This window comes from Rattus norvegicus, chromosome 2 (assembly GCF_021556685.1).
Source record: "Rattus norvegicus strain SHRSP/BbbUtx chromosome 2, alternate assembly SHRSP_T2T, whole genome shotgun sequence".
Classification (NCBI taxonomy): domain Eukaryota; kingdom Metazoa; phylum Chordata; class Mammalia; order Rodentia; family Muridae; genus Rattus; species Rattus norvegicus.
In genome coordinates this window covers 6,921,459-6,947,489 of record NC_141535.1, presented here as the reverse complement: position 1 = coordinate 6,947,489, position 26,031 = coordinate 6,921,459, and the positions used below count along the sequence as shown (strand labels likewise).

Sequence of the window (26,031 nt, the reverse complement as noted above, 5' to 3'; positions counted from 1 at the left end):
TGGTCAATCAAATTTTGTGATATGAAAACAATGAAGAATTGAGATCTTAAAAATAAACAAGATTTCAGATTCTGTTTTGAAAAGCCCTGGGAATTTATTTACTTGATTATTATCTACAGAATTATATAGTTAGACTAAACCATAGCTTATGCATTCCTAACTCTCCTTCTGTGAAGCCTTATGTCAAATGGACTATTTAAAAGAGTAAATGAAACAGACAAAATAATATGGACAAAATAACTCCTGATGCTCAATTTAGCAAATAAAGTTAAGATCTTTGGCCCTTAGAAAGTTATTAAAAATTCATCATCTCTTTATAAATCAAAGCTTCTTGGTAGTCATTTGTCAACCAAGTACCACACTCTATTAGTACAGACATGGTAAGAGAAATTTCATGCAAAAAATGAAAATCATCACAAGCCCAGAGGGAGGATAAGCATCCCAAAGCTTCCCCTTGTTATGTATGTATCCCAAGCCCACAGTCTCAAAAAGCAGTTACAATTTAAAGTCAGGAACCCTGTTTCCGAAGATGGGAAGTAAAAAGTACCAAATATGTATGTCTCCACTAGAGGATAAAAGGATTCAGGCAGATGCCCACTGCTATCAGCTGTTACTGTGTCAGCCCTGGTCTGGATGAACCAGGAGAGGCACTCAGCCATGCTCACCCTGCTTTATCGATTTTCCTACAACAAGCTTGTCATTTTCACCCTAAATAAGACTTGATTTCTAAGCCTCTTAACAAATTTTTCTACTAAAACAAAAACCAAAGCTTAAGTGACCCAACTAAGGACAGGAGCTGGTTAACTGAGAACAAGGCAGTGTCTAAAGAAAGGGCTGAGTCAGCGCATTCAACCCCACCCACCGGCAGCATGCCACATTTAGAAAAGTGGAGACACAGGATTGATCCAATACACTTATCTACATGCCAGAAGTGGAAAATGGGTGATGACTGTAACAGGGACTAAGGAGAGTTCAGAACAAAGCCATGGACTTCAGTATCTTGAATTAAAACAAGCAACATTAAAAAAAACATCTAAGCAGAGAGCTGACTAGAGAAACAAGATTTGATATTCTGTCTCTGTTAAGATACTGACATATATAAACAGTGAGTTGGGCACTCTAACCTTAATTCCAAGTATGAAAACACCTTACAGAAATGAAGGCCACACAAAGGTAAGAAAATAAACTCCCTTCCAGGGCCCCAGTAGACACCCTGTGCCTGTAACTTCAGTTATCTTGGGCACCACCTTCTCTTTTCTTCAAGTGGACTTTACCAATTCCCTGAACCAGTATGTGATGCAACATCCCTGTTTAACTGTACACTTTGTTGTTTCCCAAAGGGGCTGACAGACCCCCCCGACCCCTTACACTACCCTACACACATACACCCGGTTCCCAGAGATGATTTTCTACCCTGCTTTGTCTCAGCCTTTCTGTATCCCCAGGTCTGTTTGTTGTCTTTTAATTGGGGGTAGACTCCTCTTCTTCCTCTTCTTACATCCCCTGACCTTACTTCTTCCCACTGTCATTCCTTCCTATTCCCCTAGAGCCTAAAAACTTATCTCTCCACCTTGCAGGGCTGAGTTTCTATCAGCCTTGTTCCCCTTGCCTGCCTGCCTGGTTTTCCCCAGATAGGCCTCCCACTTCATCCTGGTGGCCTCTTTCTTGCTTGTGAACCTGTCTGGAGAGTAGCTACTAGCACATTCTTTATATCTTTGTGTCTTTATAAGTGGCTCTACACTGCTCTCTCCTAGCCATATTTGAGGTCTTCTCCCTGGGTCCTATACTTGCATTCCTCCCTGTTGCCTTCCCCTCAAACTCCCACAAAACTTGTCATTATTTTCCACCATATGCTTCTCTGTGCATAACACATGTCCAAACAATTCTTTGGGAGTCTCTGAGCATATGCTCTAGATCTTTCCTTTTCTGTCATGTGAACTCATACTTCCAAGATGTACACAACTGTTTGTGCTCTCCTCTGCGTGTATGCATGTTTGTGGGAACTTCTGGAAGCTCTGCTGGCCCAGGTTTCTGCCTCTCATGATGGCTCTGCCTAAGACTTTTTCTCTGTATGCATTTAAAGTGCCTGGCACTAGTGGGAGCTCAACAGATGTTAATTCTTTTCTCCACTTTTATCTAAGTATATGAGGTCTAAGTCAGGTGCCCCTTTGTTTTATGAGACAAATTGGAATATATTCTTTATTAGGCACTGAACTTGTTGGAAAATACTGTGCGCTGTAGCTGTTTTTCTCTGAACAAAATGCCCTTGGTTCTCCCATATGGTATAGCCTTTCCCTTAGACAACGTGTCCACTTTCGTCTCTCTATTCCACCCCGCCCCCACCATTACATGTCCATAATCGGCTTCTTTGTACCTCTATCTTGTTAAACTGTCATTATGGTGTCTTTTAGTGTGAAAGTTCCTGGGTTTGGACTCCAACTACAGGGTTTGTGCCTTGGAGCCTCTTCCTGTAGTTGAGACAGGCTCTCGGAGTATGGTAAGAGGGGGAGTCCGCAGGTTTCTCTCTCAGGGGCCTAGGAAAAGAGCAGAATCTTATCCAGTAAGCCGTTTGTCTCCGGCAACCTTCGGGCTCGCTCCTCGCCAACAGACAGCGAGTCAGCACCGGACACGGCGCGCCTTTCGGCTACGCCGAGCTTCTGAGAATTCCTTTCCCCAGAACCTGCCGTCTTGTTCCAGGCTCTAGTTGTTTTTGAGTCTTCTGGGTCTCTCCCCGAGATGCGGTGTCGGTTTGTGGCCACATGGTACGCTGCTAGTCTCCGGGAACCCAAGGCACAGAGTCCCTGAGAGTGCAAGGTGTGTCCCCCTCCCCCTCCTCTCAGTGCCAGTGTCCCGGCCTTCCCAGGTACGCCGTGTACACTCACGCCTACACTCGGAGTGCCAGTGTCTCCGAGTCCCTGAGAATACAAGTCGTGTCCTCACCCCCACGGAGAGCCTCTGCCCTTCTTTCAGCCCCTCCGCCATCCCTCGGCGTTTCCTAGAAAACTCGGACCGCTCAAGGATGCCGACCGTCGCTTCTTTACTGGTAGCTGCGCGCGCCCCCTCCGCACTTCTCTCTCCTCCACCCGGTCCCTTCTCGGGACCAAACAAGCTAGGAACCCCGCGGGCGCCGTCAGAAAGTCCCGCAGCGGCCGCGCAGCCCCTGCCAGGCGGACCCCGCCACCAGGGGCCCCGGACCACGGCCCGGAGACTCCGGCTGGCCTCCCTCCCCTAGGCGGGTGCCGCCGCAGCAGCCCGAGCCAGCGCCCCACTGGCGCGGCGCCAGGTGCCGGGCAGAAAGCTCAGTGGCCGCCGTTTCCCCGAGCGCTGCCCGGCCGGCCGCTCACCTTTTGGCTCTGGTAAGTCTCCAGCGCCCGGATCGCCGTCTCGGTGAGCTTCACATGTAGCACGGTGATGTTGTCCTGCCCCAGCCGCCCGCACGCCAGCCCGTAGCGCTGCTCCTCCCGCAGCCCCGCAGCACCCCCCGCCGCCATCTTAAACTCCCCGGGGTGCCACCGCGGACGCCGTTCGGGCTCCAGCCTCCACTGCGGCCGCGGCTGCTCCGGCTCCTGCAGCCGCCGCCACAGCTACGGCCATCCCGCTGCTGACGTACTGTCATATACTGCGCGCAGTAAGACCTTGGGTTTCCACGACTGCCGCCCGCCCCACCCTCGAGCCCGCACCCAGCCCTGGCCTCTCCTCATTGGTCTGAATCCGCACAGAGCCTCCCTCATTGGCTGCTCTTCCTCAAGGGGGCGGAGCCCAAAGTCGCTGGAGTTTTGCTCTCAGGACAGGACGTCCGACAGAGGAAAGGCTGACGTCGGGGTGACGCGCTGAGTTAATCTCATTTGACGTCACGTCTCGTCTTGGTTCTCCTGCGGCGATTGGCTGGACCTATTTGGGGATTCCACCCCCCCCAACTGTGTGTCAAGGTTACAAAAGCCTATGTCGGAGCCGCACCCATTGAGGGGTAATAGTGGACCGAACGCTGTAACGGTCAACCTGTTCTTGTGGTCCGTGGGGAAGATCCCCATTCGGTATGGGTGAAAGCAGGACAGGTGACCAAGTACCGATTTTGTTTCCCCGATAGCTGCACAAGTTAGACCTTGATAAGCCTCAGTGGGGCAGAGACAGTAGGCAGTCACTGGAGAGCTTTTCCTTAAAAGGAGGTTCGGTATTGGGGTGGAACAGAGGATTATTTGTTTATTTATTCATTTTTAATTCCAGACTTGAAGTTACCAAATCGGCTGTAGTCTTCAGTAGCTGTGTGAGATTGTATGGAACAACTTAAGCACAAAATTATACCAGAGGATTAAATGTGTTTTGAGTGGTGGGCATGATACAATAGAGTTGGACCTCAGAGTCTTTCAAAACCAACTCATACGTGTGTGATTTCATAGGAATGAAATGTGCACTGGAGCTCATATATGATCAGGATTATGCCTTTTATGGGGCATGGGAAAACCATACTGTTTGGGGTTTCTTCTTTCAGAAGTGTAGAAGAGTAGAACTGACCTAGGTGAAAAGAGACACTGATACCACCCATTTTCTGTGTTTTGTTTGAGGTCTGTGCGTTTCATTTGACAGGGCTGTAAGAAAACCTGACTAGGTTTTAGGCTAGGAGGTCTTACCGAGGTTAAATGGAGGAGGTAGAGGCCAAAGTGTGAGGAGATTTGGCTAACTTTCCAGTCCAGTTTACGCTGTGTCTGTGCATGGCTAGAGGAGGGTGTCTACAGCAGTCCACTTTAAGCCGTGTGTGGATAGACTAGATAGGTTTCCCCTGAGAAGGTCAATTAATTGGATGATCAGAAACACAAGACAAAAGCAAACAATTGCCAAGTTGAGGCTGGGAGACTGACTGTGGAAGGTTCTAGGCCAGGCCAGTCTGGGATACAAATCGAGCCCTGTCTCAGAAAACAACAGCAACAAAATAGAAACAACAACAGCAGCAGCAGCAGCAACAACAACAACAACAAAAGCTGTGAAAGATTTAAAAGCAGGGATATGGGCTGGAGAGATGGCTCAGCGGTTAAGAGCACCCAACTACTCTTCCAGAGGTCCTGAGTTCAATTCCCAGCAACCACATGGTGGCTCACACCTCTTCTGGTGTGTCTGAAGACAGCCTCAGTGTACTTATATATAATAAATGAATAAATCTAAAAGAAAAAAAAAAGACTGAGTTCCATTAAAAAAAAAAAAAAGCGGGGATATGCACTCTGTAAAGATGACCGCTTTTTGTTTTAAACATCAAGATGTTCAGTATTGTAAAACCCTACCACGTTCTTTTTGGAATTCTTTTCTAGGTATTTACACAGTATTTTTGTAGCCTTTAAATACAGTTTGGGCTATGATAGTCTCTATTCTCTATCCACCCCACACCTTAGTAAATCCCCCTTTTTCCAGACTCCTCAGCATTCTATGAATGCTTGCTATGAAAGTCTCAAAAGGAATTCTTTCTGTAGTATAGTAATCTCTACCATTTAATCTAATAAAAGCCTGAATATCAAGTCTAGTTTCATTGGATCACTTTGTAAACTGCCCTAATTTCAGCCCGATAGTATTGGCTTTGTTAATCCATGGTTTACACCTGTTACTTTGGTGTTCATATAGTGTTAGTTAACTTAAATTCATTGAACAAGGAAATTAAGGCAATAATAAGGGATGAATTAAGAAATGTACTTTTTTTTTCTTTTTTTCTTTTTTTTTTTTTTTCGGAGCTGGGGACCGAACCCAGGGCCTTGCGCTTCCTAGGCAAGCGCTCTACCGCTGAGCTAAATCCCCAACCCCAAGAAATGTACTTTTACAGGGGAAAAAAGCTTCATGTTATAAAAATACCTGACTCAAATATCTAAGTGATAGTCTGGAAAGGACTTTTGTGTGAATCTTTCTTTGTACTTTTATTTACTTTTATAGGGAAGAACTTAGCACATAGCTAATGCCTTAGTTATTTGGGGGCAGAGTGAAAATGGAAATGGGGGAGGTTTGCCTAGAACAAGTTAAGCCTGTATCCTACTGCTGTTTCGGTGAGGGTGGGTAAATCCCCACCCACAGGACATCCAAACTTAGTCTCCTCTTACTAAGAATTCTGATGACATCCAAAGACTGGGGGAGTTTTCAAATGTCTAATTTCTGCCCGCCTTTCTAGTAGCTGATTATTATCTTCATTTTAGGTAAAATTTTTCTCACACCTGATTTTATTGGGAATAAAATCGTTATTAATAGGTAATATGACGGTATAGCAAACTAAGGTTTAGTTGCATTATTTTTCCCTTTTGAACTCTCCAACTGGGGATGGAAACAATCTTCCTGTACAATGTAACATGCCAATGTAGCACTGTCCAACAGATATTTTGATTGCTTATGCCACTACAAATCAGATGGTCAAGTTGTGCTGCCCATAAGAATAGTTTGAAGGAGACTGATAAAAGTCACCCTTTTGGAGGGTTACCACTGTATACATGTTTTCTGTATCTTTGTTCAGGTTCAGCTTAAATGATTAATCAATGAATGCCAGATAAGTGTAATGTATTGTGGAAAACTTTAAATATTAAGCTTTATGGTTTCCAGGGGAGTTTTCTGTATAAATGTGAATGAACTAACACATAGCAAAGCAATTAGAAAATTACTAGATACTAATTTGGATATGTTTGTGATGAGCTTAAAAAATGCAAAGAACAATGTCCTGAAGTTTTTGTGGAGGTGTTAAAAATTTTAAGGTCTCTTGAAGGCCAAGAAAATTCTTGATAAGTTGACTGGTACAGATGGAGAGATGTCAATAAAAATTATTGTAATAATCACTCTAAACAAACCCACTCATTTTATGAGAGGAATCTGAGACCTTGTTAATTTAAAAGCAACCTGCCTAACTTATTATGTGGGTCTAAGTCAGCTTTTTAACCTAGCACCTATATACACTGAATAGATATTGTTTTATTTCACAATTACAAAAAGAAGTAGTATGAGGAAGGACCTACTGTGGCTCTGATGTATACATGTGGAATTCAAAGAGATGCTGCTTGACCATTAAGAAATTTTGTGGCCTTTGGATGTATGGTCACCCCTCATCTCTAGTTGCTGCATATTTAGCAACCATTTCAGATGTCCCTGATATCTTCAGGAACCATTTGATACCCAAATAAGTGAAACAGAACAAAATGTCATAGGGATGGTAGTACTAGATTATCATGAGTTGGAGGTGTTTAAAAACCTGATAATTTCTTGGTTCAGGAGATTATTTTAGGTGAGCTTGTCCAGTGTTGACAGATTTAATATGTAACCTTTGATTTTAATTAGCATCTAACCAAACATTTCAATGTATACAAACATTTTAATGTATATTTTCTGCCCAATAAAGATAGTAATAAGCCTGCTTATCCTAACAGTTGAGAGGATGAGGCAGGAGAAGTTCCAGACCAGGTTAGTCAAGAGTAGGCATTGTTTAATAATTTCTTGTTAGGAAGTGTTACAGATGGAGTGCTATATAGATTAAAATAACAACCAGAGACCCTAAGCTGAAGTGGGTTTCAGCAAACATCTTGTATTTCTGTAGATTGTATGTTCATCTAGGGAAGGGTTAAGAGTGGCACTTATATGGATGTTGGGAAGGGAGGTTGAGTCTTTCTGTAGCCATGTATACAAAGAACACCCAAGTCTAATGGTTTTCTGGAGAAGACTGCCCATCATGGCAGTCGTTCAGGTACCAGTTCCATGTTCCCTCTTATATACTAGGATGCTGGGATTAGTTAGTGCATATCCTGGCACAGGCTGCCTCTGCTTCTTCCCATAAGCTAACCTCCCCTGAACACCTTTCTCTATATTAGTATCCGAGGCTCTTTGCTCACTTTAGGACAGTCTGGCTCTTTTGTAAGTGTTTGATCTAGGTAGAGGTAAAGAAAGTTTGGCTAGCCTCTTGGTACCTATCAATCTACCCAGCAGTCCTGCTTCATCATCTGTTTTATTCCTTCCTTCACAGTTGGGGCTGAGTGTGATAGGGCAATAGAACAGGACAGATGGATAGTGTAGATGTATTTTTATTCTTTTTAGATTACTTGAACTCAACAGATTCTCTTTACTTCTCTAAAAGTCTAACTTTAAATCTCTAATTCAATTCTCTAATACTTCATTTTCACTAACACCGTGGAAGCTGTTTGTTGCTATAAAAGTGGTGTGAGACCTGGGAAATGGAGTCAATAATTAAGGCTGGCTAAAGTCTTATGAAATAGCCAACTTTATTCAGAGCACCAGACAATTTATACTCTGAGAGTTAAAAAGAGACACATGAGTAAAGTGTACATTCATAATGGCCAGCTACATGGGACAGGTAAACAAGCACATGGCAGAAACATGTTTTTTTTCCACACAAGCACATAACAATAGCAAGCTATAATAAATAATCTGATGTAAACTCATTCCTATCCACTACACCTGGGAGGGGCAAGAAAGCATAATCCAAGAGCAATTCTGTGTTTTTGATGAAACTGATGTCACAAGACTCTTGTCTTGCTTCTTGGAGTTTTTCTCACAAGTACTCAGAAATCTCATCCAACATAAGCTTCTTTTTTCTCTAATTTTGTTTGTTGGTTTCTTTCTTTCTCTCTCTCTCTCTCTCTTCCTTCCTTCCTTCCCTCCTTCCTTCCTTTTGCCTTTTCTCATTAGTAGACCTAACTAGAAGAGGTTGTGTGCCCTTTGGAAAGAAAAGTCATATTTTACTCTCATGCATACCCTAAACACCAAGACAAACAAGCAGAAAATGCAAAGCAAAGCAAAGCAAACAGCTCTCCTTTCTTGGTGTAGGTGCAGAGAGTGGTCCATAACGCAGTGACTAACAATCTCGTTCTCATGTGTGATAATTGCCTTTGACTTTTCAGCATAGTGCAAAACCCCAAAAGAAAAAAAAAAGATCCTAAGAAGAGTGCCAGAAAGAATCTCACATGTTTCCAAACAAATTCAAGAATTAAGTAGAAGAGAAATATGCTGCTTGTCTATTTAGCTTTTCATTTCTAACCTGCTAATAGTGAACAATACCACCATAAAGAAATAGGGTCTCACTGTAGAGTTCAGACTGGCTTCAAACCATATCTCCAATCTCACGAGTGCTGAGACTGCAGTCCTATCCCACCATACCAGGCTTACTAGCTTATTCTTGATAAGGCTTTATAGTTTAAAAGCAGTTATGTTATATTATCTCTGGATTTCTTTTCCCTAGAATTTTGTAAGGTAGCAACTATTGTTGTAGACTCTAGTGCTTGAGATCAGCAAGGCTCAGAGAAGTTGTATATGGTCCAGATTATGAGTACTTGAGCCAGGCCAGATCTCAGACTTTGTTTTCCAAATCTAGCAGTCTACTTTTGGACATGACTTTGAGGTTTGAAGAGTTAAACTGAACATGCCATGTTGAACCATTGTGGGTACATTGGAAACTATTTTTGTTGATGCTTTTGAAAGAGCACTGAATTATTTGAACCATCCCATTTCATGCCAACACTTAACATCCTTCTAAATATAAAAAAATTCCATTCAGCTTTGGTGACCTTAGTGAGAGTTATGGAAAGTATAATTTGTGTTGCATTGCAATCTTTTGTGTAACAAATATGCAGTGTCTTCATGCACATTTGAAAAACTCATATGATAATTCAAAATGATTAGATTTTATGGTTGTCATATCTTGCTTATGTTGCATGTTATTCATTGCCATGATTTATTTGACAATGTGTCTTTGGTCAAAAGTGCCCCAATAATATCACTTGTTCCCATGGGAAAATGCTAGTTACTTTATGACCAGAAGCACAGAAAGATCAGTGGCTGCCTACTACTTACTTCTAGTACTTACTATAGCAGAAAGTATACAATAAATATACTTATAAACTTGGGATATCATTTTAATTCAACTTAGAGGGCTAGAATCACAGTTATGATCTGTCACTTTTATTTTCAATCAATTATTCAATACTGATTCAAGTAGCTGGTCCTTGGCATTTTATAGTATACTATTTAGAGACCTTTTGCTAATGCTTGGAATTTGGGAAATTAAGCAACATGATATTTTTAGGTTAGAATATTTACAGAGCTAGAACTAGGCAGTGGAGTCTAACAGGAAATAAGATATAAAAATGAGGCATGTTCTGTAAGAAGCATTATATAGACTTCAATTGGTGACACTGGTTCTACATTGCTGGTAAACATTTGGTTTGGTACATAAGCTTGTATTTGGAGCTAAAATGTCCTCCCACAGACTTTCAGATTCAATGGTGTTCCTAGCTGTTGATACTGTTTTGGAAAGTGGTAGGACCTTTGGGACATAAGGCCTAGCCAGCAGACATAGATACTGGGATGACACTTGAGGATGAGGGTGATATATTGGTTTCCAGTTTGCTTCCTGATCTTCTGAAAGGTGGGTCTCAGCTCCTTCAAAATATATTTTAGTACAAACAGAGTCAACCTGGCCACCATGACTCCTCACTGCAAGGACTAGTTGATATTCTGCAAACTGTTCACTAAAACAAAACTTTACTTACTTGAGATGCTTCTATCAGCTGACTGTCACAGTAGTGAGAAAAAGAACCCAGGAGGTTTTTGTTTTGATTTTTTAATTAATTAATTAATTAATTAATTAAAAAATCTTTAATCCCTTTTTACAGTCCAGACTTCATCCCCCTCCTGGTCTGCCCCATCCCCTACTACTCCGCATCCCATACCTCCTCCCTGCCTCTCCAAGATGTCCCCACCCCTACCCGAGTAGGCCTCCCCACTCCCTTCAAGTCTCTAGAAGGTTAGGTGCATCTTCTCTCATTGAGGCCATACCAAGCAGTCCTCTGTTGTATATGTGTTAGGCATTTCATAGCAGCTGGTGTATGCTGCCTGAATAATGGCTTAGTGTCTGAGAGATTCCAGGGAGTAGTCCAGGTTAGTTGAGACTGCTGGTCTTCCCATGGGGTCACCTTCCTCCTCAGCTTCTTCCAGTTTTTCCCAATTCAACCACAGGGGTCCTGGCTTCTGTCCATTATCTGCATTTGACTCAGTTGCATGTTGAGCCTCTCAGAGGGTAGCCATGCAAGGGTCCTGTCTGCAAGTATGTCAGCATCAATAACAGTGTCAGGACCCTGGGTCTCCCCTTGAGTTGTATCCCAATTTGGACCTGTCACTGGACCTCCTTTTTCTCATGTTCTTCTCCATATTTTGTCCCTGCAATTCCTTCAGACAGAAACAATTCTGGAACTCAGGAGTTTGTATCAGTGATATAGTACTACAACATTTTAAGTGGGAAGATGTTGGAAGCTAGTGGGAGATGTTTGAGGAAAGGATAGTGGTACTTAACTGGCATAGGAGACACATAAAGGTGCTTGCAAGGGACTACGAAGAGTCTTTCCTGTGACTTAAGAAGCACAGACAGGCAATGGTGGTATGCAGCATCTTTAATCCCCTCATTCAGAAGAGGCAGGGTGGAGGAGAATAGGGGGAGGGGGGGGGACTATGAATTCAAGACCAGCCTGGGCTACAAAGTGAGTTCTAGGACAGGCAGAGACACACACAAAAACCCTGTCTTGGTGGTGGTTGGGGGAGTTGCACAGACTTGTGAGCAACTGGGAACCATTGGAGGCTATTGACTGGAACTGCGGTGCTCTAATCCAAGTTGGAATTATTCAGGAGATAGAAGAACGAGTAATGGGTGAGAATGGGAGATATTGGGCAAAGAAGCTAAGTTAGGAAGGAAACAAAATAAATCCCATAGTCAGGTACTGATGATAAACTCCATAGTTAAGTACTGATGATGGAAACAGAGAGGTAAAAAAGAGACTATGAGAGGCTCTAAGGGCACTGGAATGGCTGGTTTGCCAAGGTTGTTTAAGCATAAGAGATGAATATATACTAGAAATTTCTACCTTTATGTTTGGTTTTCTAGGAGATGATAGGAAAACTAATAAGCAAATCAGGAAAGAGCCTATATTAGAGGTATTGTTGGACTCAATGCCTGGCAGACATTTAAAAATGTGGGTCCTGGGCCCTTTGTGGTAATAATAGTTATGGAATTGAACAAATTTGCTGAGGGGGATGGTGAGGAAAGAAGACTGGGAAGGAAAGAACTGAAGACTCTTCTCAAACCCACTGGAAGGTATATACCCCTCTCTTCTATTTAGAATTATGGCAGTGTGGACTACTCATACTGGCACTGATATTTGTTGCTGTGTGTGTGTGTGTGTGTGTGTGTGTGTGTGTGTGTGTGTGTGATCCTATGTGTAGTTCTAAAATCTTCCTTGATTGACGTTATTTCAGTCACTTGCATACAGACATGTTATAGTTTTGAAGTGGAAGAAAAATGAGTTGGATTCATGACTATTATTTAGGCATTATTTGGTTGTTGTGGCTTTGTAGCCCTCATAGGACTTAGGGGTAGGCAACAGTTGGGGAACTTGATGGCTCTTTGATCTGGAAAGTACTGAGGACAAAACAGGATACTAGAAAGTAAGCAGAGACCAATGCCCAGAGGTAGTTTTATGTTGGAAGTTTGAAACAAGATTCTCTAGTGAGAAGAGATAAACAATTTGAGACTCAACTATGTGGAAATAGTATTTATTAAAAGCTCATTTCTGTCAATAATCATATACTTATTGAATAATGTTTGCTGCATATACACCAAATACTATCTGTCCTAACTGGACATTAAACTGGGAAAAGAAAGAAACCCATTTAGCTTCAGGGACTAGTATCGATGCGCAATACTAAAAGCAATGCCACTTTCAAACTGTTTTAGCAAATTAATCTCAATAATGACTAATTAGCAGAAGTACTTCTAAGTCTTTGTGATCTGACCCCAGAGGCATGGAAATTGACTGAGAATAAGGGGAACATCTGTTTCTGATTCTGTTCCTCTAATTCTTGCCTACTAAACAAGTGACTTCCATAGTGTAAGAAAATGATTTTAGGTGATTCCAAAGCTCATGTTATCTGAACTGCAAAGCTTCTCCTTAATATCTCACACCTGAACTAGTGTAAAAATACAAAAATGTAAGGCTCACTTTTTTATTTCCCTGCAAATTTCCCTGCAAAGGAATTTTTTTTCTTTTTTCTTTTTTTTCGGAGCTGGGTACCAAACCCAGGGCCTTGTGCTTGCTAGGCAAGCGCTCTACCACTGAGCTAAATCCCCAACCCCCCTGCAAAGGAGTCTTAAGTTCTACTAGGGATACACATAATTCTTAAAAACAACAGTCTAGAATGTTGATGATTTAACATGACTGTGACTGAGGTGAGACTGAAGTCAGTGGATAATATTAAGCTTCAGTCATGTAGATAGTCAGGCAGGATGATTTTACTTAGTTAAAAAATGTGCCTTACATAAAGAAAACTGAGTTAAGTAGATTTGGACTTGCCAAGTATCTTGCCTCACTTTTAGGTTCTTTTTCTTTAAAAAGTTCTCACTCATAGTTTTAAAAATTAACATGTTTTATAATTAGAGTGAGTGCACTCTGATTATAGAAGCCTGAAAAGACTTGCTTATTGAATGTTTGACAAAAAGTAGGACATTTGCCTTACCCATATCAAATATGAAGGGATTTGGGGGGAGTTTTGAATCTTAAATATCCTAAAAGTTTATTATAAAACTTTCAAATTCATTTTTAATTTTTATACAGTAAAATTTCTTCTTTGGGGGTGTATAACTTGCTATAATTGATTAATAATGTTAAATGTTTCTTTTTATGCCACTGCCTTAGGTGGGGTGTCTATTGCTGCAATGAACCAGGGTTTATTTGTCTTACACAGACTGAATAACAGTCCACTAAGGGAAGCTAAGTCAGGAATTCAAACTGGTCAGGAACCTGGAGGCAAGAGCTGATGCAGAGGCCATGGAGGAGTGCTGTTTAATATCTCAGTCTTCATGATTTGCTCAGCTTGCTTTCTTATAGCAACTAGGACCACCAGGCCATAGATAATACCATCCACCATAGGTTGGATCCTCCCACATTAATCACTAATTATGAAAATGCCCTATAAGCCTACCTACACCCTGATCTCATGCCAGCATTTTCTCAATGGAGGCTTCTTCCTCTGAGATGACTCCAGCTTGTGCCAAGTTGACATAAAATTAGCCCACAGAGTTACCAAAGAATTTCCTTGAAAATGTACTATCCATTTGGGTTCAGACCATTACCATGCCCACCCTCAATCTCTAGCAACCTCTGATCCAGTCTCTGCTCTTATACTATTGCCTTCTCTAGAATCCCATCTGAACTGAAGCCAACAGGCTGGCTTCTTCACTAAGCACAACGTACTTCTCCGGCACCATATCTGCCATGCTTCCCACCATGATGATAATGGACTGAACCTCTGAAACTGTAAGCTAGTCCCAATTAAATGTTTTCCTTATTAATAGTTGCCTTGGTCATGGAGTCTCTTCATAGCAATAGAACCCTAAGACAATCCCCCCATAAAATTATTTCTTTGCTATTTCAAAACTGTAATTTTGCTAGTTATAAATCATAATGTAAATATCTGCAATGTAAAATGTTTGCTATTCGACCCCAAAGGGGTTGCGACTCAAAGGTTGAAAACTACTATCTTAGAGGATAATGAAATAATTTTGACTTAAATTTGGGTTGATACTTGGCCCAAACAGCTCCTGTAGATAGTAAACCATATATCCTAGCTTGATGTGGAGATAGTTTGTAACCTAAACTAAGAGTGTACCTTTGCCAGTATCTTTGGAGTGGGTGTGAGGATGCTGGGTAGTTTTATGTCAGCTTGATATAAGTTAGAGTTTCTGAAAGGAGTGAACCTGAATTGAAAAAAATGCCTTCATAAGACCTGGCTGTAGGGCATTTTCTTAATTAGTGATTGATCTAGCACACTGTGGCTGGTGCTATCATTGGACTGGTAATCCTGGGTTCTATAAGGAAGCAGGCTAAGCAAGCCATGAAGAGTGGGTCAATAAGCATCATCCTCCATGACCTCTGCATCAGCTCCTCCATCTAGGTTTGAGTTCTTGTCTTGACTTCCTACAGTGATGACCAGTGGCATGGAATAAGTGTAAGTCAAATAAACCTTTTCCTACCAAAGTTGTTTTGGTCATAGTGTTTCTGTTTCATCACATCAATACTAAGTGATCTGTCCTACCCAAGACAGATGGTTCTATTTGTTTATTTTGAGACAGTCTTCCCATGCAGGCCAGGTATGGCTCAACCATTTCTCCTGCCTCAGCTTCCTTAATGATGCTCTTGCTGGTCAGTACCATACAGCCAAGATAAGGCTCTCAAATGATTAAATCTCAGCCAGTTACATTTACATTTCAGCCAATCACAGACTGCAAAACGTAACTGCCTTTAATCAATCAGGTTGTTCCTGTTTCTCCTCTTCCTCCACCTTCTTCTATTTTTTTCCTTAGAAACACTAGTAATTTTAAAAAACACCCTCAGTAACCTGGCATCCCACAGGTTTTTAACAGTAAAGACTGTCACTTGTGCAAATTAGAATATGATACCAGCTACATGGGGACAACCTTGCCAATAAGCAAGAATAAGGTCATGTCTTTACACATATTATTACTTTGGCTATGAATGTCACCTGCACCTGTGGTGATTGCGGCTGAACCACCTTTGGAATAGTGTGAGTTTCTACAGCTTCTTTTCTTGGTCAAATATACTATGTTGGATTGAACTGGTTTCAGTTTTTCTTTTAAGAATAGTAATGTCTCAATTGTGGCCTTAATTTGCATTTCCCCGGTGACTAATGCTACAAAGCTGGTTTCATGTGCTGATACACATGGTAATGTGGATCTTGTTTGTCAAAGTTTTCACATCTTTTGTCCTTTTGAAAAATTGGGAATTGGATTACTTTCATTTAGTTAAGCTTTGTTTTACACACACACACACACACACACACACACACTCTACAAGAAAACTATCTACTAAAGTCCCATCTGTGAAACTTCCCTTGAGGGGCTTCCCAAGAAGTAAGCACCACTGGAAGGCCCCTGCATTCTGCCTACAAAGCCAGATTGTGTTAATACCTTATCAGCCATTAATAAACAGCTTCCTGTCTGGTAGAATGGCAGGTGGTAGGACTCAGCTCTTATGACTCATCCTATTTAAGACAGCCTTTTGAGGGACAACACTTCTATAAGAGTAAAGCTAAATGATGTCTGTTTGGGAGAATTTTCTTATAAAAGTAGTTTGATTTCTAGTGCCTCGAAAATTGAACTTTTTGTCTTTTTAGCAAATATGCTTCAACTTCTAGTCTGTGTGTGAGCTCAGTGAATAGATTAATGTTATTTTCATCAAGTGTTTTGTACCAGCTGTTATTTTCCCCTGAAAAACAAATAAGTATTGCAACTTCTTAAAAAAGAAAAAGGACTAAGCCACTACCCAAAGACACTACATGGGCTGACCCTGGGCTCCAACCTCATAGGTAGCAATGAATAGCCAAGTAAGAGCACCAGTGGAAGGGGAAGCCCTGGGTCCTGCCAAGACTGAACCCCCAGTGAACTAGATTGTTGGGGGAGGGCGGCAATGGGGGGAGGGTGGGGAGGGGAACACCCATAGAGAAGGGGAGGGAGAGGGGTTGGGGGACGTTGGCCCGGAAACTGGGAAGGGGAATAACAATCAAAATGTTAATAAGAAATACCCAAGTTAATAAAGATGGAAAAAAAAGAAAAAGATTGTTGTTGTCGTTGTTGTTGTTTGGATATTTTCCCAAAGTCACCAGATTCCCTTCTCAAGAAGTGGCCTGTTTGTTTCTCACAGACATGGTGGGAGAGTCCCTGAGTGCTTTAGCTAGGTTTGTATACCTTGAGGGCATAGAATCCTCTGCTGATCCAACTCCTGCTTTATTTTGTGTTTGCTGATTTCTTGGCTCTGATACCTTTGGGAATTTTAAAGGAGTATTTGGGGTTGAAATATTTAATGCTGGAAGATAAACTGTGATAAATGCATCATAAAGCACCATATTGAAATATTATGTGTTAAAATGTTGATTAGGAAAGATGTACTTTAAAAAGTTTGTTACAAAAATAATATTTTTCTTACTTTAGAGAAGATGAAAGAGCAAGCAAAGGAAGGAGACTGTGATTAGCCTGGGCACAGGGCACACACTGAGCTCACTGGCTTCTACAGGCCAGGCCAGACTTCCTTAACATCGCTACAGAAGTCTGTTACATAAAAACCATATCCCCAGATACAAGGAAACTGAATTGCAACTGAAGTGCTTCTAGTACTAAGAAGTGATGGTTCCCTGTGTGTAGAGGGCCGCAATAACATTCGCCACCACTAGATGGCGCTGTCTTCCACTGCGCCCACGTGGTAGGCCAGGATAGACTCCGCCATTACAAGATGGCGCCAGCCTTCGCCGCGCCAGCCGGCCCCCTTTCAGGAAGTTAACTGTGCGCATGTACAAGAGTGCCTTCGTGCCAGGTCTTTGCCCACTCCGGGGCGTGCCTAATAGATCATGGGTAAAGCAACCAATCAGGTGTGGATGCGCGACACTAGGGGGTTTATAAGCGCACCATGTTGGTGCGGCCGGGGCTTCTCCATAAGATTAGAAATAAAGTTTTACATATAGCAAGGATTTCTGAATGTCCGCGTGCTTCTTGCCGGCGGGAGGTCGCACGTGAGACACCTGTGGCCAATTAAGTTCCTGCTGGAATTCAACATTTTATAATGCTTGCTGATAAATGATTTTTGGCTTTGGATTGGTGACACCCCAGGGCAGAAGTTCATAGACCTCACTATACATATGGATCACTTGGGAGCTTGTTAAAATTTAGATCCCTGGGTCCCAGTGCTGAGAGATTTAGCAGGTCTGGGAAGTAGCCAATAATCTGCATTTTAATAACCTTGCTTTCAGTCCTGTTTGTCATTGCTCATGGGGTTGCCACATTTTCCAAACAATTTCTTTTTCTCTTACTGAACATTAAAAATAGTATTTCATTTAGCACAAGTATTATGAGACTTAATGATGGAACATCGAGGATTAGCTGTAACTAATTTAGAATTCCTGGGTGTAAACTAAGACATAGTATTCAATAAATATTCAATACACAGACTTCTTTCAATTAGAAGTTATTAGTTGCACAATTCCCATTTTCAGGTTATCTGTGCATTCACAGATAGTATTAGATAAGGGTGGAGCCCAGGCATGGATACCTAGGGAATTTCACAAGGTTCTTTTATAATCCTTTATTACCTACTGTGCCCTTAATGATGTTACTCAGAATCCCATTAGGGTAGCTGTGAATTCACTAATTGGTCCCCTGATAGTAGCCAGAGGGTGTCAAACCCTGTTGCTCCATCCCATAATGGTCTTGCCAGGGACAAGACGAGTTGTTGGTTTCATTCCTGTTTTCTTTCCAAGGATATGGCACAGTGTTCAAAGGATACTTTCCACAATGCAACAGGAATCTCTAGGGAGTTATAGGCCTCAAACTTTGTAATGTACCCATAACCTATTTTAAAAGTAATTTAAAGATGCTGTCAAATACAAAGACTAGACTACCCACTAGCTATTCTCAAGAGCTAGAGTGACACTGATATTATCAGCTACATCAACAGCTTTAATACATTTTGAATAGTGTTTTCTCCTACCTCTCTTTATTTTTAGACTAGATGAAACCCTAGTGTCTGAACTCAAAGCAGTTACACAAACCATCTCATGAAAGTTGTTTCTATATGTACACAGCACATATTTGTTTGGATATCAAGTATCTCCTGCAAGAGTACTGGATTGAAACCTTGGCTAGTAGGTCCAATAACTGAGAAGTGACTGGATCATGAGAACTCTGACTTTGTCTGTAGAGAGAACATCTTCTGTATTGTATGGATGCATCACCTGTCAATTAAAAAGCCTTTGGCCTATGGCTTATGCAAGAAATAGAGGTGGGACATATGGGAGAAGAAAGAATTCTGGGATAGAGGAAGGCAGGGAGATTGGACAAGGAAGATGTAAAGAGACGAGGTACGGTGCCCGAGCACAGGTAGCCAGCCGTATGGCAGAATATAGATTAAATAAACGGGTTATCTTAGTATGGCTCTAGTCAGAGAAATGGCTAAGGCATTTGTAAACATGTATATGTATATATAATATTATAATATAAATATAATTATAAATGTATTATATTTATCTATATTTGTAAATATATTTTGAGTCTCAGTCTTATTTCTGGGAACATGAGGCTGGGAAGAAAAACCAGGCCTAACTTCAACATTGTCAGTGGATTTATAATTTGATGCCAGTATTGAGAAGTAGTGGAGATATTAGGAAATGACTACTGGGGTCGTGTCCTGGGAAGATACACTTTGTCCCAGGCCTCTCCACATTGTTCTCTTTTCTATGGTGTTGTTATAAAGTAGGTGAGCATCCTCACCCACATGTGCCCATTGCTACAATGCTTCTCTCTTGGACTCTAGGCTATGAAGTTAGTAGAGCATAGATCAAAACTCCTGAAATATGAACCAAAATAAACAATTTCTTTTTCTAATTATTTCTGTCTCAATGATAATGGTTGACAAACCAGGGCTAAAAAGATGGCTCAGTTGTTAAGAATGCTGGGTACTCTTGTACATGGTACCTCACAAACATTTGTAACTATATTTTTAGGGTATCCCACACCCTCTTCTGACCTTCATTGGTACTGTATACATACATACATACATACATACATACATACATACATACATACATGTAGTACACATACATACATGGGAGTAAGGCACTCATACACATAAAATTAAAAGAAAATAAAATATTTTTAAAAATAGATGACAAGGGTTGGGGATTTAGCTCAGTGGTAGAGCGCTTGCCTAGCAAGTGCAAGGCCCTGGGTTCGGTCCCCAGCTCTGAAAAAAAAAGTAAAAAAAAAATAAATAAATAAATGACAAGCCTAAAAGGTAATCAGAATTGCTAACCTGGTATTTATATTCAGAATTCCTCAGTTGGCAGATGAAAATCCTAAGAATTTTTCCCTTGTTGAAATGAATCCACTGCTTGTGGTTCATGTACAAATACTTGACCTAATAAAACATTTCTGGATTTTTGGAATTTTCAGTTCGCACCATTTAACAGTCGTTTGGATTGTGACCTGGAGGAATTCTGTTCCTGCCAAGGGCTCATTCCTAATCACTCCAGCAAGACTGTGCTGCTTTAATTGGTTCATGGTGTTTCTGAGTGATAGATCTGAACTATTCAATTTGTGCTGGTGTCTTTAATATAAACCAGTTTGTATTTTCTAGAGCTATTTACCTATAGGTGTGTTTTTGTTTAGTAGAAATTCTGTAGCAGCAGAAGTTGTCCACAGTGCTTCTGCCCTGGGAAGATGGACTGAAGGACCCTGCAAAGATAGGCTGACGGATCTGGGAAGATAGACTGAAGAGCCACCACAACTGATAGCCTAATCTAGGTGACAACGAGCCTGTGTGTGATTCTGGATCTGCTTCTTCATTGTCTGATTGGGCTAAATAAATTGATAAGACTCAATTCAGCACAAGAAAGAGGAGGTGACAATAGTACTTATGTCATGGGGTAAAGCATTAAATGACTCAACATACACAAAAGCTCTCAGAACTATTGAGTGGTATTGGTGAAATAGATACCATTTCCAAAGCTTGTCCTGAGATTCTGAGCAAATTGATTTGGGGGTGGTGCTTAGGCATTGGGGTATTGTAAAAACTCTAACATGGCTTTCTTATGTAGTTAGGATTGAAAGTCACTGGACTAGGTGAGCTTCAAAGTCTAGGCTAATAGATACTACCATAGACATATACTTGTGCTTTTGTCTCTTCATTTTGTTCTATTTAGAGCTGTTTGTGTTATTAAGTTCTGTTTAGAAAGCATCCCAGGAAGTCATGACACATTAACAACAAATGTACACTAGCCATACTTAATCTTCATTAAATTCTTCATTACTCTTTCTTAATGCACACACACACATGATTAAGTTAGGATGAACACATGTGTATATGAGTGTGTTGATGCTGGAGGATAACCTTGAGTATTATATTCAAGAAATTCATCCATGTCCTTTGTGACAGGGTCTCTTATTAGCCAGTTCTCAAAAGTTAGGCTAGTGTTGTGTGATAAAATGTTTCCTGAAGAGACAAAACACACATTTATTCACTCCAGACAGGATCCCCTGACAGTCTAAAGTACTTATTACACCAAAGTCCAATTTTGTGAACCAGTGAGTTTTATTGAATTATTACTTACAAATAATTCAAAGACAGCTGCAACACCAAAGCCTACCCCAACATAGGTGGCAGCTCACAACCAGGAGCACAGTGCACAGGCTGCTCAATGAGTTGGAGAGTGAGGGTTCTTTCTGGGTGCCCCAGAAAGGATGTTCTAACCTCTTCCAGGCCGCTGGATAGTTTCTGCCTCTTCCACAAAGCAGGTGTGGTCCCAGAATCCTCTTTGCAGCTCAGCTTCCTTCTGTCTTAGAAGAGACTCTCTATATTTTTACTCTGGTAGAAAAGGGCCCAGTAAATCTGGTCAGTTTGAGGTCAGCTTCTCTGGGCTGTTTACCTTACTGTTTAAGGAGCTTCCCTGGAGGATGGAATGTTTTAATTTTAGAGGAAACTAACACCACAGCTAGACTGGCTGGCCAGTGAGGTCCATGGATCCTTATGTCTCTTGTCTCCCAAGCACTGATTTATAGACATTTTTTATGTGGAATCTGATAGGACTCAAGTTCATGTGCTTTTAGGGTAAAGAGCTCATAAAGCAGTCCTCCCCTCCCCTCCCCCTCCCCTCCCCCTCTCCTACCCCTCCCCTCCCCTCCCTCTCCCCTATTCCTCTTCCTTTTGCTTTTCTTCCTTTTCTTCTTCTTCTTCTTCTTCTTCTTCTTCTTCTTCTTCTTCTTCTTCTTCTTCTTCTTCTTCTTCTTCTTCTTCTTCTTCTTCTTCTTCTTCCTCCTCCTCCTCCTCCTCCTCCTCCTCCTCCTCCTCCTCCTCCTCCTCCTCCTCCTCCTCCTCCTCCTCCTCCTCCTCCTCCAATCAAGTCATGGTCTCACTTTGTAGCCCTAGCTGACCTGGAATTGTCAGAGATCTACCTACTTCCACCTCCTGAGTGCTGGCTGCAAAGGTGTGTGCCATCATACTGGGCGTCAGCCAGATTCTTAATGATTTTAAGTCAAGCAGGTTTTCAAGCTTAAAACATGATAAGTATTCTTTACCTACTTTAGCTATGTCCAGTAACATCATATGGAAATTCAGCCTCACAATAAATATGATTTAGTTATCAAATTTAGGGTATGCATGCTCATGTAGAGTAGATGAGCATATTGATTGAATATTTGGTGCCTGAGTAAGACTACCAGGCAGTTACTTAATTATGCTCTTGAATGAATTAACACTTCTCAAACGTGAGGAAAGCACGCCTAGCTCTGTCACTTCTTTTAGTGAATTGGTGGGGACATCCAAAAGTTTGCAGTACATTTCTGAAAAAGTCCAAGTGTGATTCATATTAAAGAATCATGGATTTTTTTAAGCTTTAGAGCCCTACTATGTAATGTTGATAATTGTTTTTATAGATTAAAGTAAGAAGATGCCAATAAGTAGTAAGAAACTAAAATTCATAACCTAAAAAGTTATCACCAAGAACATTACATATACCAGTTTTTACAACATTCACATATATATATATATACATATGCAAAAGATTAGTCTCCAGATCATACTACAGATAAAAATTTATAAGTATGCTATTAAGATATTTTCTCAGAGTATTGTTTATAAGGCAACATAATTTTTAACTTTCTTTTTTAGTATACTTAGGTGACATCAACTCAAGATAAAGAATGCCAGTAAAAGGAATATTGATATTGCTCAGGGCAGAAAGACAGGGTTATGAAGAATGATATATATTTCAGAATATCATTTTACCAATAAATTATTTCTGGTATGATAAAAAATGTGGGGATAAAAATTATGGAAAAAAATAGGGTCTTAAAAGTACTTCAGAGAAAATTAGTTTAAGTTCACTGTTGACTTTTTATGGAGTGCCAGAATGTATAATTCATATAATTGTATGAATAAATTCAAGAAATACTAAACATATAAGCCTGTAATTATAGTCCCTGATATGGTTTAAATGCACTTCTCAAAATGCATGTATAGGAAACTAGTTCCTCAGTACAAAGAAGTGAGAAATGGTACCTTTAAGATGATGAGGTCATGAAGGCAGAGCCATCATGTGAGTATGCTAACGTTATCATGGGAGTGACTTTTCTATAATGAACTTCATCCTTTTCCTGGTCTCTCTTGCCACAGGAAACTCTGACATGCTATTGAATACTCTGAAGAACATTACCAGGTATGGCCATTCAATATTAGACTTCCTATCCTTCAAAACCATGAACTATATATTCTTATCCTTATAAATTTGTCTGTCTCATGCTTTGGCATGGTGGTACATGCCTGTAATCTCAGAATCTGGGAGACAGAAGCAGAAGGATTAGGACTTCAAAGGGTCAGGCTTGAATACATAGTGAGCTCAAGAACAGCCTAGGCTATGTGGTTATTGTGGGCTACTGTACAATGCCCCCAACCAATAATCCATCCTCAGATGTTCTGATAGAAAGGACCACTAAAACAGTACCTATAGCCTTGGATATGAGGATCCCTGCTAGGTTCATATACATTCTCATGAGGCCTCACTCTGAAACAAAGTATTTGTACAACACATTGGCCTTATGTTTTAGGTACTTTTCTTATCGCTGTGAGCAAACACTTGACAGAAAACAATGTAATTGACCTGACTTGAACTGTATGATTTTAGATATCCTGTTCATTGATTCTTGGTTATCCTAGTAAATTCTGATAGGTCATGGTGTCATTAATTTTAAATTAAATAGAAAAGAATGTCTTTCTAGTTCAATGGCTGGTAACATTTTGAGAGTATAGGAGTTAGGGAGCTCCTACCTATCAATTTGCAGGTATGGAACTGGCTGTCATACCTCCAGTATCCATTAGTGGGTTCCAAATATTTCTATTAGCCTCTTAGCAAATATAAGTTTTGAAAAGGGTTCTGGAATGTAGAAGACAGGAGAAGCCCTTGCTAAATGTTCATTGTCTTTAGAACTGAAATAATCCAGGAATCCTGAAATAATTGATATATCACCTTGATTTACAGTAATAGATTGCCTTTTACATTTAAATAATTGAGCTGTGATGATAAATGCCCCACATGATTTTAGGACATTATTTATAATGATAAAAATAGTAAAAAAATTATCTGATTATCATTGACTATACTGTATTTTATATTGCAAATTTAAGTGACCCAAGATGCCCAAGATATATTGAGTTAAAAAACAGATTAATCCTTCAAATAAAAGAAGTCAGACCCAAGAAAATACATATGATCTAAATCTAGGGGAAAAAAAATACCTAAACTTTGGAGCTAAAGATCAGCAGTTAAGAGCACTTCCTACTCTTGGAGAAATTCTGGTTTGTTCCTTAGTGCCTGTGTGGTAGCTCACAACTGCTGTCACTCCAGTTTTAGGGGATCCAACGTTTTCTGCCTTCCCACATACATGTGGTATACAAAAACTCACACAGATGTGCAATAAATACATGTAAAATAACTAAATAAATCTTAAAAAAACTTAAAATCAAGAAATTACAGTGTTTATGAATGTCTATGTATATGTGGTAAAATTAAGAAAGTAAAATAATTGCTGACTACACAGGAATAGTGGAGGCTTTTGAGAAGTTGGCTGTTCAGAGTGTTAAGAGTTGGGGTGTGGGATTTCTGAGGCTTACAATGCTTTGTAGTTTAGTTTGTGTGGTGAAGTTAGGGAATTTACTTTGTTGGTCCCTTTGTTACCTGTGTGCATGTTAGAGTTTACAGTGATAACTACTTGAAAACACATTTCATAGCTCTGCAAATATATTTACATGAAAATTTACAGGAAGTTCACAAACCCAGGAAGAGCTATGGATGTTTACTACTGTTTTCAGGTTGCATAAGTGTGGGGTGGGGATTTTACTTTTATAATTTACATTTTCTTTCATAACCATATGTTACTTACTTAAAATACCTCTTTTTTTCTTATCTTTATTAACTTGAGTATTTCTTATTTACATTTTGATTATTATTCCCCTTCCCAGTTTCCGGGCCAACATCCCCCAACCCCTCCCCATCCCCTTCTATCTAGGCTTCCCCTCCCCTCCTCCCCACATTACCACCCTCCCTCCAACAATCACGTTCACTGGGGGTTCAGTCTTGGCAGGACCAAGGACTTCCCCTTCCACTGGTGCTCTTACTAGGCTATTCATTGCTACCTATGTGGTTGGAGCCCAGGGTCAGTCCATGTATAATCTTTGGGTAGTGGCTTAGTTCCTGGAAGCTCTGGTTGGTTGGCATTGTTGTTCATATGAAGTCTCAAGCTTAAAATACCTCTTAAAACATTGTGTATGACTATAGACTACTTAATTTTGATCTACTTCTATATTACTTATATTTATTCATAATTATGTTACTCTAAAATGTTATCAAAACTTGCATCTATGTTCATATGTGTACTTATCTGTGTATTCTATTCATATGTAGTTATGCTTTTGAAGATTTCTGGGATATCACCTCCAACAGTGGTCACTGCTAACAGAAGCATATGGGGATAATGCTTTGAGAGAGAGAGAAGAGCCTTTACTCTTTATTACAGAGAATTATGATTTGTCTCAATATTTTCTTTAACAATGTGTGTTTAATTAATAGCACATGATAAATGCAGTACATTTTGTCATCTACACAGAATTGTTTTGAAAGAATAAAAAGGAGTCCATTTAAATGTCTTTCAATTTGTTTTGGTGGAGAAGGGCTCACCATAGGAAGGCTCATCTATGTAGCAAAATAAAAACCTCATCTCCTCTGTCCAAACTGTCACATGGCAGAGCCTCTGATATTAGGCCTATTGTGACTTTTGAAATTAGTCATGGAGGCACTCTGTGTTGACTATTCCTGGTTGTCAACTTGACTATATCTGGAATGAACTACAATCCAGAATTGGAGGGCTAACTGTGATGCAGATATTGAGGCTGGGAGATACAAGCTTCTGGC

General features: G+C 40.6%; 1 protein-coding gene, 1 long non-coding RNA gene and 1 pseudogene across 12 annotated transcripts in view; 1 reads left to right on the top strand and 2 right to left on the bottom strand.

Annotated features, from left to right (window-relative positions):
• Window positions 1–3,621, bottom strand: part of Ell2 (elongation factor for RNA polymerase II 2) — a 68,772-nt gene extending 65,151 nt beyond the window's left edge. For 6 of the 8 annotated variants that reach the window (XR_015661813.1, XR_015661811.1, XM_087621478.1 and 3 more), the window contains 1 exon segment: window positions 3,345–3,621. Coding sequence is in view for 2 of the 8 variants with exons in the window: in NM_001427210.1 (NP_001414139.1) it covers window positions 3,345–3,491 (147 nt within the window). In the remaining 6 variants the exon portion in view is untranslated. 8 annotated transcript variants of the gene reach the window in all.
• LOC102548988 (uncharacterized) lies at window positions 2,619–25,766 on the top strand. Of its 4 annotated transcripts, none has more exons than XR_015673463.1 (5): window positions 2,619–2,814; window positions 20,243–20,471; window positions 21,996–22,053; window positions 23,241–23,283; window positions 25,525–25,766. It is a non-coding gene; the product is annotated as an uncharacterized LOC102548988 (long non-coding RNA). The 4 variants fall into 4 exon arrangements; XR_015673464.1 differs by lacking the exon at window positions 2,619–2,814 and adding an exon at window positions 3,963–4,055; XR_015673473.1 differs by lacking the exon at window positions 21,996–22,053 and having other exon boundaries at window positions 2,694–2,814.
• Window positions 15,435–15,523, bottom strand: LOC120101242 (small nucleolar RNA SNORA24; annotated as a pseudogene).
• Window positions 25,767–26,031: the final 265 nt, after the last annotated feature.